The 12,875-nt window shown below is 46.9% G+C and overlaps 1 protein-coding gene across 2 annotated transcripts in view; it reads right to left on the bottom strand.

The window, feature by feature from the left end:
* Positions 1 to 11,240, bottom strand: part of ATP2C2 (ATPase secretory pathway Ca2+ transporting 2) — a 28,984-nt gene extending 17,744 nt beyond the window's left edge. Inside the window, exons 1-6 of one of the 2 annotated variants that reach the window (XM_074881329.1) lie at positions 11,031 to 11,240; positions 4,296 to 4,406; positions 2,848 to 2,964; positions 294 to 383; positions 176 to 211; positions 22 to 83 (exon numbers count right to left, since the gene is read on the bottom strand). In XM_074881329.1, coding sequence (XP_074737430.1) covers positions 22 to 83; positions 176 to 211; positions 294 to 383; positions 2,848 to 2,964; positions 4,296 to 4,406; positions 11,031 to 11,129 — 515 coding nt within the window. In that variant the 5' untranslated portion in view covers positions 11,130 to 11,240. Of the gene's footprint in view, positions 1 to 21; positions 84 to 175; positions 212 to 293; positions 384 to 2,847; positions 2,965 to 4,295; positions 4,407 to 5,168; positions 5,286 to 11,030 lie in introns of those variants that run through there. The other variant, XM_074881330.1, reaches the window with a different exon arrangement.
* Positions 11,241 to 12,875: the final 1,635 nt, after the last annotated feature.

The raw sequence follows: 12,875 nt of genomic DNA, 5'->3' as shown, positions 1-12,875 counted from the left end.
ACTGAAGCAGGCATTCCTCACCAGTTGCACTCAGGGGGCACCAGCTTGTTAAGTTCTTCCAGAGATTTTTCCGAGCGATATTCCTTTTAAATGAGAAAGGAGAAGAAAGCCAGGTTACACGAGAGGGCCCGCTCACGAGAGCCTCGGTCGCGGAGCCGAGCTCCGTCTGACGTACCTGGATGAAGGCCACGGTGACCACGATGAGCACCGCCTGCAAAGAAAGAGGCGTTAGAGGTGTGGGCACACCAGCTTCAGAGAACGAAGGGCTGGGTTGCAGGAGAGGTACCACTTACCATGGCGATGCTTGCAGCGTCCTCATATTCTTTCGTGATGACACTTACTAAAGCGGAAGCCAGCAACAAGAGAATGAGGGGATTTTTAAACTGAAAAAATAAAAACAAATTGCAATATAAAATGAAACATGGAGTTGCTGAAGCTGAGCTGGCCTCAGATCTCATCAGACATGATGGTTTTGCTGCAGGGACCCTCCTTGCTCATGACAACACCATCACGCTGCCTGGACAAGGAGGGTGCAGCACCTGTGGTCGGGCTGATGCTGGGTCCTGTCCCCATACAGGAGATGGATGGCGTCAGGGACCAGCTGGACAAAGGCTCATGCCAAAAGACATGAGTTTCTTCTCTTTTCCCCTGTTTGCACAGGCAAGGCACGCCTTTGCAGGCATACAGCGTAAGGCTGACTCTAAAAGCTCCTGGGAGGCAAAATAGGTACAAACAAAAACTTTATTGTCTTTTTAGAATTTGAAACCAAAAATCCTCTTTCTGGTTTTTTTTGTTGTTGTTGGGGGTTTTTTTTTAAATTTTAATTAATGTGCTAAACTCTGTGCTATACCCAGGGCTGCAGGAGTCAGATCCTCACTTTTTTCACTTTTAAGCACAGATTTTAAGGACCTTTCTCCTACCTGAGAAAGTTACAGCACTGTTTAGCTAATGTGGGGGTTGATATACGGGAATTAAGTCAGGCAAAGACAAGACTGCCTGTTTTGGGTAACAGGAGTGTGGCAATGCATGGTAGGAAAGCCAAGGATTAAATTTATTCCCTGCTGAAGCCAAAGGTGAAAGCCCCCTTTGTTTCTCTTTAGAAAGACTGGGCCAAAGGGGATGTTTTACAAAAACAGCAGCTGGAAGAAGCCATGTCAAGTGTCTGCTGAGGGACTGTGCTCAAGTGCAGAGGCATGAATGGTGTGGGACTGCAAGCAGCTCTTCCAGAGAGAATGACAGGTTATGGAGGGATCAGAGATGCACTAAATAGTTTGTTTGGTGTCCCTGTAGCAGAAACAGCTTGTTAAGAATGAGCAGAAAAAAAGCACAATCTCACTTTCTATTATGAATAAAAGAATCCTTGAAGAGACTTAGTGATGATTACAAAGTGCTTAAAGAATATTGATCACATAGGAAAAAAAGGATAATCCATGAAAGTCTTTCAAAGCAACTAAAATCTTCATAATTCAGCTAAGCAAGAAGAAAATCAGTTAAATTGCTGATTGAAAATTAAAAAAACCCACCCTCCTTATTTGGTTAAAAGCTCTAAAAGAGAAGTGAATGATGCATTAAATACTGATGAGAACCAGTCAATAAAAGCAAAACTCAGGGATAACTCAGCTGGGGAAAAACAAGATAGCAAATACCACCTTCTGCCTGACTTTTTGGGGCATCTGGTTTGAAATCGTGGTAACTGAAATCAGAAAGGCTTTCAGCTACTACTGGCTTTCCTCAAAACTTTCATGATTTTATCACTTGCCTTAAAGGGAATGAAGTTCAACAAAGTCAAGTGCAAGGTCCTGCACATGGGTTGTGTCAATCCCAAGCACAAATACAGGCTGGGCAATGAGTAGGTTAAGAACAGCTCTGAGGATAAGGACCTGGGGGTATTAGTGGATGGAAAACTGACTCTGAGTCAGCAATGTGCGCTCACAGACCAGAAAGCCAACTGTGTCCTGGGCTGCATCAAGAGAAGTGTGGCCAGCAGGTCGAGGGAGGGGATTCTCCCCCTCTACTCTGCTCTCGTGAGACCCTCCTGCAGTGCTGTGTCCAGCTCTGGGGGCACCAACATCAGAAGGACACGGACCTGCTCGAGCGGGGCCAGAGGAGGCCACGAAGATGATCAGGGGCTGGAGCACCTCCCCTGTGAGGACAGGCTGAGAGAGTTGGGGGTGTTCAGCTGGAGAAGAGAAGGCTCCGGGAGACCTTAGAGTGGCCTCCCAGGACTTAAAGGGGCTACAGGAAAGGGGGGAGGGACTCTTGATCAGGGGGTAGGGATAGGACAAGGGGTCACAGTGTTAAACTGAAAGAGGGGAGATTTAGATTAGATATAAAGAAGAAATTCTTTACTGTGTGAGGGTGGTGAGACACTGGCACAGGTTGCCCAGAGAAGCTGTGGCTGCCCCCTCCCTGGAAGGGTTCAAGGCCAGGTTGGACGGGGATTTGGGCAACCTGGGCTAGTGGAACGTGTCCCTGCCTGCGCAGAGGGGTTGGAACTAGATGGTCTTTTAAGGTCCCTTCCAACTCAAACAATTCTGTGATTCTATGAATAAACATGCTCCAGAAATCAGGTCACTGATCTATGTCTTTTGATTTGTGGGCTGTGTGGAGATAAAAATAATTTCTTTTTATTTTAAGATTTTTTTTTTCAAATTAAATGACCCCCCATCTGAATCTCACAATGGCTTTCCTGAGGAAACAGACAGTTTCTGTATCCGGGGCACTGCCTGTTCCAAGGCTGGATCTGTGGAAGTGGAAACCCTGAATATTTCAGTGTAGACACACTCTCAGGCCAACCCAGCCAGGGGTTTTTGCCAAGAAATGAGAATCTGTGCAGAAAATCCTTACCTGATCTAGATATTTCTTCCATATTGGTTCTGTATTCTCTACTGAAAATTCATTCCAGCCATGTTTTAATCTGCGCTGTAGCACAGAAAACTCAGAGAGTCCAGTTTGTAAGTCAACCTAGAGGGAAATTTAAAAAACCCACAAACAAACATTACATATTGTAGAATAGTTATAGAAAACTTCTTAAGGCAAATTTATGTTAAAAACTTATAAGTACACTGGGCAAGATGTTCATGGTTCAGTCCCCCCCAAAAAAAGAAATCTATCCACTATTTTTCTGTTTAGGTATTTATTTTTGTTAAACTATAAAACTTTACCACCAACCATCACAGAAAGCCATAAAGTAAACACAAGTTATTTTAAAAAAAACTTCCACATGTGAGAAACCATATAATAGATGACAAATTAGAAATCTAAAGTAGTAAAGGAAATAATTGATTTCCGCTTTCACTGTATATTTAAAGGAAAAATAAAAATACCCCGGCAAAATTCAAAGAGAACAAATGGAGAAAGAATAAAATGTATCTTGCCCGGATTTTAAAAAATAGCAAGGTCAGACATCAAAATATTGCTAAGCATTATAGCTTTCCCTGGTTGTGGGGACTCAGCTTTTCTAAATTTCCATGTTTTTCACAGATGGGGTTAAGCATGAGTTATAAAATGAGATTGTTTCTCTTCCCAAGGGTGAACTCCGGTGCAGACCAAGTAACTGGAGTTTCCTTCCTGAGCCCCGGAGTCCCTCCATCCCTCCGGCTACTCTGTTCTGCAGCTGCAGGGAAGCTCGAGTGGGGCCGGGGCAGAGCAACCCATCCTGCCACCACAAACATCCCTGCCAGGGCTGATCCCCCCACTCCACGTGGGCAAACGGGTCCCAGCATGAGCCGAACCAGGCAACGGCTACAGCTTTGCTCTTTGCTTGGGGTGGGGATGGCGAGGTGATTTTATATCTAACAATTCAAGCTGCAAGCAAGCCTTTGAGAAGTCATCTAGGACTATAAATGTGATGAGTTTTGCCTCTGAAATGAAGTCTGCTACAAAAAGCAGGGAAAAATTGCTGCATGCATTTGCACAACACTTTTCCAAGGAGCTGCTGATAACTGGGGTGGCTGAGCTGTGCAGCCTGTGCCCAAGGCTCCTCTGCCAGCCCTGGCAGAGCTCTGCGAGCGCTTCATTTTCCAGGCTGGACAATTGGACTCTTTCACCTGCAGCTCACAGAGCCACTCACTTCAGTGAAGTCCTACCCTGGGACAAAGTGAAGCACAAATGCCCAATGCTGAGCCTCGAAGGCAGACAACATGAGGATTTGTCCCACATAAAGGCAGAGGAATTGGGCACTCCAGGAGCTTGCATGTGAAACCAAAGACCAGTTTTGCTGCTCAGTCTCTTTCTCACAGTCCCATTACACGGACTGCATTGCTAGGTTCACAGAGACCTGTAAAAACTCTTACGTTTAAAGCTTTTGCCAAGTCTTCTTTATGGCATTTACATGCGTCCTTCGGGGGCAGAACTGTCACCTCCTTCTCCTGCTCAATTATTTTCAGCTCACACTCCTCATGGGTCTGAGCAAACGAGATAAAGCAATCGTTAGGTGAGAGCAGAGTTTGTAACAGCATTTCAACATCACTTTGCATCTTAATCCCATTCCCTTCCCTCACCTTGCCACCTGTGTGACTTCACAGTTAGCTAAAACACTTCCTAAATCACAGTGCTTTATGCCATTCACTAATTAATCCTCATTACAGCCTCAAAGCCAGGTGCACATTCTTGAAGTGGAATTAGGAGCTGGATTACCAAAAAGACAAACCCACGCCACCACTGTGGCCAGAAAAGCATGCCAGGCTCTGCTCTTTGCAGGTATCCTGCCCAAGGTGAGTATTTTTCCATGCCAGTGTCTCACAGCCCATTGCACGCTCAATGCTCAGAGCAAGGAAAAAACCTATTTTCCCTTGTTAAAGACATAATAAATGAACAGCAAACATGAGATAGAAAAATCTCTGAGCCAGCAGGAGAAAGTAAATGTTTCTCCGTCTCCACGGCTCTTTTCCTTCACCACTGGCTCTGCAAACACCTCTGAGCAGGACAAACCCTTCCTGCTCCATCCAGGCTGCCTGAGGGTTACACTGAGCTCCCAGCACCCCGACCTCTATTCCCTTTCAAGATCCCTTGTCTCCTTTTCCAAAAGGCTCTTTCCAGATCAGCAGCGTCCCCTGAAATCTCAGCCAGGCACATGACGGCGGCAGTGTGACTGCTATTGCAGGGTAAGTACGGAGAGGTAGAAATCTCACCCTTCCCAAGCGACAGGAAAATCCATTTCCATTTACCTTCATTCATAAAGCACAAATGTTCATTACAAGAGGGATCCCGAGAGACCGTGGTGCTCAGCCCCGCAGCAGGCTCTTGCTCGGCAGGGCAGGAGGAATTTGGCACCGGCTCCCTGCTACCAGCACACTGGAGTGTTTGCTGAGGGAAATGTTCAGGTCCAGCTCATAGCAACACCTGAGCAAGGGTTTGGAGGACTTCATGGCTGCCTGAAGTGGCATCTGGAGAATTGGCCCTTTATTAATATTCAGAAGGTTTCTAGGGACACCCAATGTTTTGCAATCCAGAGCTTGAGATAAATGCAGAAAATCTCTTTGGCTGTTTGCTCATGCTGGTACACAGAGCTGGCTTCTGTCTTGTGGCTTCTGGAGAGCTTGTAGCAGATGAGATAGGAACATCTTTAAGCCCTGCTTCTTAAAAAGGCTTTTGCCACTTCCATATGTTGCAGCCCCCTTTTTATCTCTGTTTACTAACCCACAGTACAGCTGCTAACACAGGAGATACCAGCACCAACTTGCTCCAAGCAGAATCACAGGAGAGTTTGCTGTGATCTCTTGGTCTGTGTAGTACTCATTTAGAAGCCATTTTGCCCCAGGAACAACCTGCCTTTCTAAAACCCCAGGAATTTGCCCAAGATTTCCAAGGATTTTCCTGCTTCCATATTTCCCTCATGCTGGTAACCACATTCTGCCCAAAGAAGCTGCAGTATTTCTCCACTATTTTGAGGCATAGTAGCACCGGACATTATCCTTATTTCAACATTCCCTTAACAGACATTCCTAGAAGGGACAAAATAGTCCTTCCATGTTTAAAACTGATGATTTATTCCTACTTGTGCAAATTCATCAGTTCCCTGAAACTTTGTTGACACCCAAATGCTGCAAGACCGAAAGCCACCCATGCATCCAGGGAGATGGAAAGACTTGCTAGGAAGAAAACACACAGCTGTCACATATAGACACATACCTTACATTCATTACTGTGCTGATTTGATTAACACGGTTTCTACAGGCCCCTCTGTGCTGCCAATGGCACATGCAGGTATCAAGGTACAGCCTCATCTTGAAGGAGTTTAAATTTTAATTAAAGGAGCTGGAGGGCCAGAAGAGACCCAGGCATGAGGGTAACATGCCTACGGTCCCCCAGTGCCAGCGGGGAAGCCATGGCCCAGCTCTATCACCAATATTTACTTTTGAAAAGGTGTGGAGGAAATGAATGACAAAAGCACATGGCGGGGATGTGTTGGAGCCCTGCGCAGCCAGTGCTGGCTATGGATCAATAGAAACACTGGCAGGCCTATGCCTCTTACACCAGGGGCTGGTGTGAAATGAACAGCTTTATTGGGATGAGTTAATTTGCATTGATTAGCTTACGCCTGTAAGTGATTTCCCCTAGACAAATGTGGCACAGCTTTTTCTACCAGCTGAACAGCCCCAGCAATGCACAAGCTGGAAATACATCAGTGGAGCCTCATCTCACTCCTCCTCTGCAAAATGCTGCTGGTGCAGAGCCCTTTTACCCCTAAATGCATCCCACCCCATGTCTGTTAGGCACCAGGCAGCGTCCTGAGCAAATCCCTTCATAAATGAACCTCTCTTTGTGCATTACTCTATTTACATTGTAAAACAAATATTGCCTATCAACATTATCCGTTTACATTTTTAACCTTTATGCTTTAGGCATAACTCAAGCTCAAGAGTGCACGACTCCATAGAGCAGGGCAGAAAGAAGTAAAAAAAAAAAAAAAATTAGTTTATCTATTGCTTTGCAAGATTAGGAGATATTGGAGGCTGTAAAGAGCTGCTGGTCATGGCGGGGAGCCATGCAGCAGCCTGCCCCAGCACACCTCAGAGCGTGCCTGGTGCTGTCAGTACCTACGCTGCTGCCTCCGCATCCCTCACCCCGAAACAACCCATCAATTGTTGCACAAGCAGCCCACGCGGGAAGGAAGGAAGCATGGGGCTTTCTGCAGAGTGCATAGCCCTGTCTGTATACTCTGGCAAACAGCCCAAAAGATCAGTTCTCGGGATTTCCCCCCACCTCTGCCTTTACTGAGGTTTTGCATATTCTTTTCCCCTCCATTTTAGATTATTTTGGATGAGCTAATGTACTGTAATACAGTCAAAAGTGGGCTGAGTTATTTAGTCTAACAAGAAGCCCTTTAAAACATTAAGCAGAAACCCTCTTATATATTCTTCATCCTGCTAAAAGAAATAAAACAAACCCTTCCCTCAAAAGCCCTTTGCTTTGCTTTTTTTGGTGCACATGGCAGGCAGAGGACCTGCATTTCAGGGGTGCAGGCAGCATGCAGAAACCAACCCAGAGCAAACCCCAGCCCTGCAAGTGAGTGGCTACCTTGCTGGGCTTCCATATCCGAGCCCCCAGCCCATTCCCACCCACCGCAGTGGTTTCAGCTCCTCTCACACACATCGCACGGCTATCACAGAATTGCAGACTTTCCACATGAAATAAAGCCTCTGGCATCCCTTCTTGCACATATAAACTTCAAAATAGACACCGTGATTGTTCAAAAAGCCAAGGGTTTTCCAGAAAAGCTGCTTTAAAACTATTCCTTGGATTTTAAATTGCTTCAGGTGTATGGGAGGGCTGACTCAGGCTGGGCGGGCAGTGCCCAAACCCTGGGCTCATTGCCCCCAGCTGCACATCCCACTCCCCTCACCCCACTGCTCCTTTGCGCCTGCTCAAACCTGGTCTTTTTTTTTTTTTCTCCCTCTTAATTAAAAAAAAAAAAAATCTTCCAGCTCCCTTTAATTTCAAGCAAAACCCCTTGAGCTGAAAGATGACACTGCCATTGCTGCAGGAAAACCCAGTCACTGCAGCTCCACAGCTGACAGTGATCCCAGCGGAGGAGCCTCCTCTCTCACCCAAACCACTCCCACACAGGCCAAAAAAAACCCCAAAACCCAAGAGTTTAAGGCAACTTCATATACAAGGTCTCTTGGGAGGGAGGTGCTGCAGTCCTCAGTCCAAAAACCTGTGGGAGCTGGAGGGAGGGAGTTAACTCCATGCCTGCTGGAAGTTTTTCAGATGCCAGAAATTAGGCTTGACATCTCTAAGGGACTGAAAACACATGTGTAAGTGAAGTCTGTGTCACTGCTGTGCTGAGGCAATCCCATGGTCTCCCGTTTTTTCCCTGGAAGAAAAGCTGCACTATTTGGTTTTATTTTGAGGGTACATAAAAAAATAGCTACCTGTGTGATATTAAAACTACTCTGATAAGGATGTTCTGCGTATCTGGAAGGATAGGGAGCCTGTGACACTCTCCAGGAGATAAATGTTCATTGGTGTGAAACCTGACATGGAAAAAAGCCTCGACCCAAACTGGAATAGTGATTTAGCCCTGAATGTAGGACAGGGCTGGGAAACACCTGTAGTCCATCTCATGGTTACCGAATCTTGAATGGATCAGGTGTTATGGAGGAAAGGATCAAAAGGGGTTCTGGTGAGGAGAAATGGAACAATTGCAAAGGAAAAGTCCTAGTAGCTCTGAAGGAACTCTAAGGAAGATCTTAATGAACTAAAATCTGCTACCCAGATGTGCCTTGGGTAGGAGCCAGCTCTTTCTAAAGCTAACAAGAGAAAAAGTCCCAAAATCACAGCAGGTCCCCAGTGGATTTGCAGTAGATCACCATGACAAACTCTTCTCCCAGTGGCACCATGTGTGGAAATGGAGGTCACCCCACAGTGCAGACATGGATAGGTTGCCCTGGACAGTGTTACAAAACCCACCCATCTCATCAGGTTAAAAACTATTGGGAGCAGAAGGCTGCATCCCCTCGGGAAATCTGCCCTTGACTGAATCCACTGGGTTCACTGGGTGCTATGGGCGTGACCCTGGGACATGGTCAAAGGGAAAAGGCTACGCAACCCACGCAGTGCACAGATTTTTCTCTCATTTGCTAACACACATACACACAGAGGTATGTGTGCTTGTGCACATGCACACATACACACACACTTGGATGGTCAGAAGAAAATTCTTTGGATGTTCTTCAGATTTCTGCAGGAAACACACGGTTCTCATAAACTGCAAATTGGCACCACAAAAATTCCCGGTGATTCTGAATGGGCCACTGTAGAGAAAGAGTTGAAACTGTATACAGCAGAGTCTAGACACAGGCTGTGCTTAGCTTTGATGTGCAAGTTAACTGTTCTACCCTCTTCAGATAACACCACCACCTCACAGTTACCAGCGCTCGGGCTTTTTCTTCACAACCCACAATCTGTGTATTTATCCTGGCTTGAGTCCCATCAGGTCACCTGGACTCACATCTTTAAGGCCCAGGACAACCCTTTGACCAAAATACATAAGATCTGTAAGACTGAAAGTGCTCTGCAACTATTTTCAAGTAAAGAAGCAAAATACCTTCCTTAGAGGAAATGTGAGTCATTTACCAGCCTAAATCATAACCTGAGAATACATTATTGATTTATCAAGTTCCTGTTGTCATTTCACTTTGCTGCCTAGTCCCTAGGCCAAAACCCCATTTCCCTGTCCTGTTATAAATGTATCACACTCTGCACTGACTAGAGCTAAAATTCAAGAAGTGTTTATATTTGGAAGGAAATATGTATCATTATTTATTTTGATGCAACAGAAATGGTACTGCCAAAGAACAAGCCAGACCATTTGCTGGTGGCCTCCTGCCTATGTACAATCAGAAATCTCAGCTTCCTGTCAAAGCGAGATTCCAGATACTTTCTGTAACCTCATCAAGATCTTCCTTTTCTGGTATTTTGAGCTGTGTTTGAGTAGTGTAGAGCAGCATCGCACAATGCACTGTGTGGTGCATAGGGTAAGAGTTCAATATCTTATTTTCTTCTCCCTGTAGCACTGACCAACCCCCATACTGGAAAGACAAGACTCAGAAGAGAGCAGAGGATTAGCTGAAATGACATCTGAGAAAAGACCTCAGTCAGGCAGTCACAGAAAAGAACATGAATATCTTGAAGTGTGTGGATGGTTCTTGTTGGGATGGGACTAAGGGCTAACCCCACATGCTGAAGGAATTACACAAATCAGGTTTATGTGGGAGGGCACCCAACCGATCTGTCATGTGGGAGAAAAAAATGGGGCTTGAGCAATGGAAATCCCTGTGCTGAGCAAACCTGATAATAAGATAATCCCAGAGCTGAAGGTTTTGTGGTGAAAAAACAAGAACAGCAAATGTGTCACCTAAACCACCACTGGCCACTCTTTGGCCCATCTGCACTGAGGGGAGGTACTAAAAGCAGGGAGGGGGAAATCAGTGTTCATACACCAATATTTTCCAAGAAAAGAAAGCATTATTTTGAAGCGGGCTTTGCAGGTCTGAGCTAAAGCTCTAGTCATGACTGCAGGAACAGCCCAGAGGACAGCCCGAGGGGTCACAGCCCATCCACCAGTGACCCGCACCGGTGGCAGGGTTTACCCCTGGGGACAGGGTTAGCCTCGCTCCTCATTTACCCTCTGCTGAGACAGACAGTGTTTGCATTTTGTGTGAGCACTCCAGAAAGCCTCACACAGCACCCATGGCCCGCACGGCAGTCTCCCTCCTACGCGTTTCGTTAGTTTTGAACCTCCTCAGTGCAGAGAGCAATGTTTCTGGCCGGGACTTTGGCCTGAGCTGTATGTCCTGGGAGTATCACATAGAAACAAGTATCCCCATCTCACCCCGCTGCCTTGTAAACATCATTAATCTCGTCCCCTGTTGTACAGGGAACGGCTCAGAGCAGAGAGAGGAGAGAACAGCGGCAGCAATATCAAGTTACCGGTGGGACAAAGCAGACAAAGCAGACAAAATTAACCCCAATTACACAAACTATTTCAGCAGGTCCAGGCAAGAGGCATAGGCAATCCTCACCTCCTCTTCCGGCTCGCCGCTTCCAAGGGGCTGATATTTCTGCATGAAGCGGAAAAACGACTTTTTCTGGAAGAGTTTGGCAAAACCTCCTTCTACCATCTTCACTGCACAGTGGTGGGAAGCTCCCCGGGAACCACCGGGATGGTGCCACCCGCTGCCGGCAGCACTGGCTCGAATTCCCCTGCAAGCACGGGGCTATGGTTACAGGCAGGGAGAGGCAGCCTTTACCTGCCGCCAAGTCACGCCTTCGGCCGCAGGTGCCGGAGGGAGGCTGCGCACCCTTCCAGCAGCAACGCAGGGTACTTCGCCCATAAAACCCTGCCAGGAGAAGCCTGTCAGTGTTTAAGACCGTGGCTGAGAGAGGAGTGAGGTGGCCCTACGTGTGTGCACGGCCGGCACCCGAAGAGCAGGTTGAGGTCTGGCAACTCTATCTTTTCCTCCGCCCTCTGAAAAATTGTTGCGGGAGGAGCGTCGGTGGGTGCCACATCTCGGGCAGGCAGATAGGGAGGTTGTTTTGCCAAGGCCGCTGCGTGCAGAGGCAAGACAGGTTACACACACTGCCGAGCCTGTTTGTAAACTTCCAGGCTGGGGAAATCCTCCTTGAGAAACGCTCCAGTCAGCATAATGCCGGTATTTATAAGTATTTACATCAGGGAGATGGCATAAATGCGTGATGTGTGAATTTATGACACTCATTTATTGAAACAATGCAGTCTTTCATTCGCTAGAGGGGAATGCTTTCATGGTGGATCTCAACATATGACTAAAGTTAACCAGTTACATCTTTTCTGAAGATTTATAGCCACCTGTCAGGGAGCATCATGCTCCGGTTTGTACCAGGACATCTACAGCCTCCCCCAAGCATCATGACTACAGGATTCACTTAGGCTTAAATTGTCTCTGAGGTGTAAACTGTGAGATTACCATCCTCCTTTGACAGTAAAAACTGCATTGAGGGAATAAATGTCATTCCCAGTCAGAGAAAAACATACGTGCAATTTTCTGCGGGAGAGTAGTTTTCTCCTAGGACATCCAGGTGCCAACTTCACAGCTCTGGAGAAGTGGGGGTGGTGACACCAGGACCATGATGGGGCAAGACCCCAGACTCTCACCTGTGTGACAGCCCACGATACCCAAAACCTGGCCAACTTCCATCAAACTGGTGTTTTCCCATAGAGCGTTTCAGTGTTGCCTATTTGCATCTGCCAGGTCCCACTAGCTCTAGCAAAAGCTGATGAGCCCTGTGGGACACCACCAGCACCATGTAGCAAGCAGCTACAGATAACACACGGTGTCCCACTGAAGTGGTGTGGAGGGAGGACTTCTTTGCGGACTGAGGAGAAAAAGAAACGATTGGGAAACACTGGCAAATAGCCAGGTTCTTGTAAAACACAGCTGGGGCTTCCTAACTCCCTTGGCTCCTGATTGAGAAACACTTTCTTAATGACCTAAACTGGATGCGTCAGGCAGATGAAGGAAGTTCCTGCATCGCTGCAACAGCCCTCCTTCCCATGGGAAAATATCCAGGGATAATGCTGGGCACTGATTTTCAGGCAGCTCACATCCAGGCCCTGCCCAGGGTTTAGATAAGGTGCTTAGCCAGGGCTCGAAGGCAGCCCAGGCTCCCAGAGGCATATAGAGATTTAGACCTTATCGAAATGTATGGGAATTAGGTGGCAAAACATCTCTGAGCTCACATATGCTTTCGAACCGGTCCCCTCCTTCAGTGGCTTTTGTAAGGCTCTGGAGCACAGCCAGCTGGCTCTGCCGCGTGCTGATAAGGCAAAGCAGGCGCCGCTTTGGGAATACATTCCTCTGTTCATCTGAGTGCGTTTGTAGTAGTCA

Source organism: Strix uralensis, chromosome 12 (genome assembly GCF_047716275.1).
Source record: "Strix uralensis isolate ZFMK-TIS-50842 chromosome 12, bStrUra1, whole genome shotgun sequence".
NCBI classification, from domain to species: domain Eukaryota; kingdom Metazoa; phylum Chordata; class Aves; order Strigiformes; family Strigidae; genus Strix; species Strix uralensis.
The sequence above is the reverse complement of the archived record's forward strand: the minus strand, read 5'-3'. Positions and strand labels throughout refer to the sequence as shown.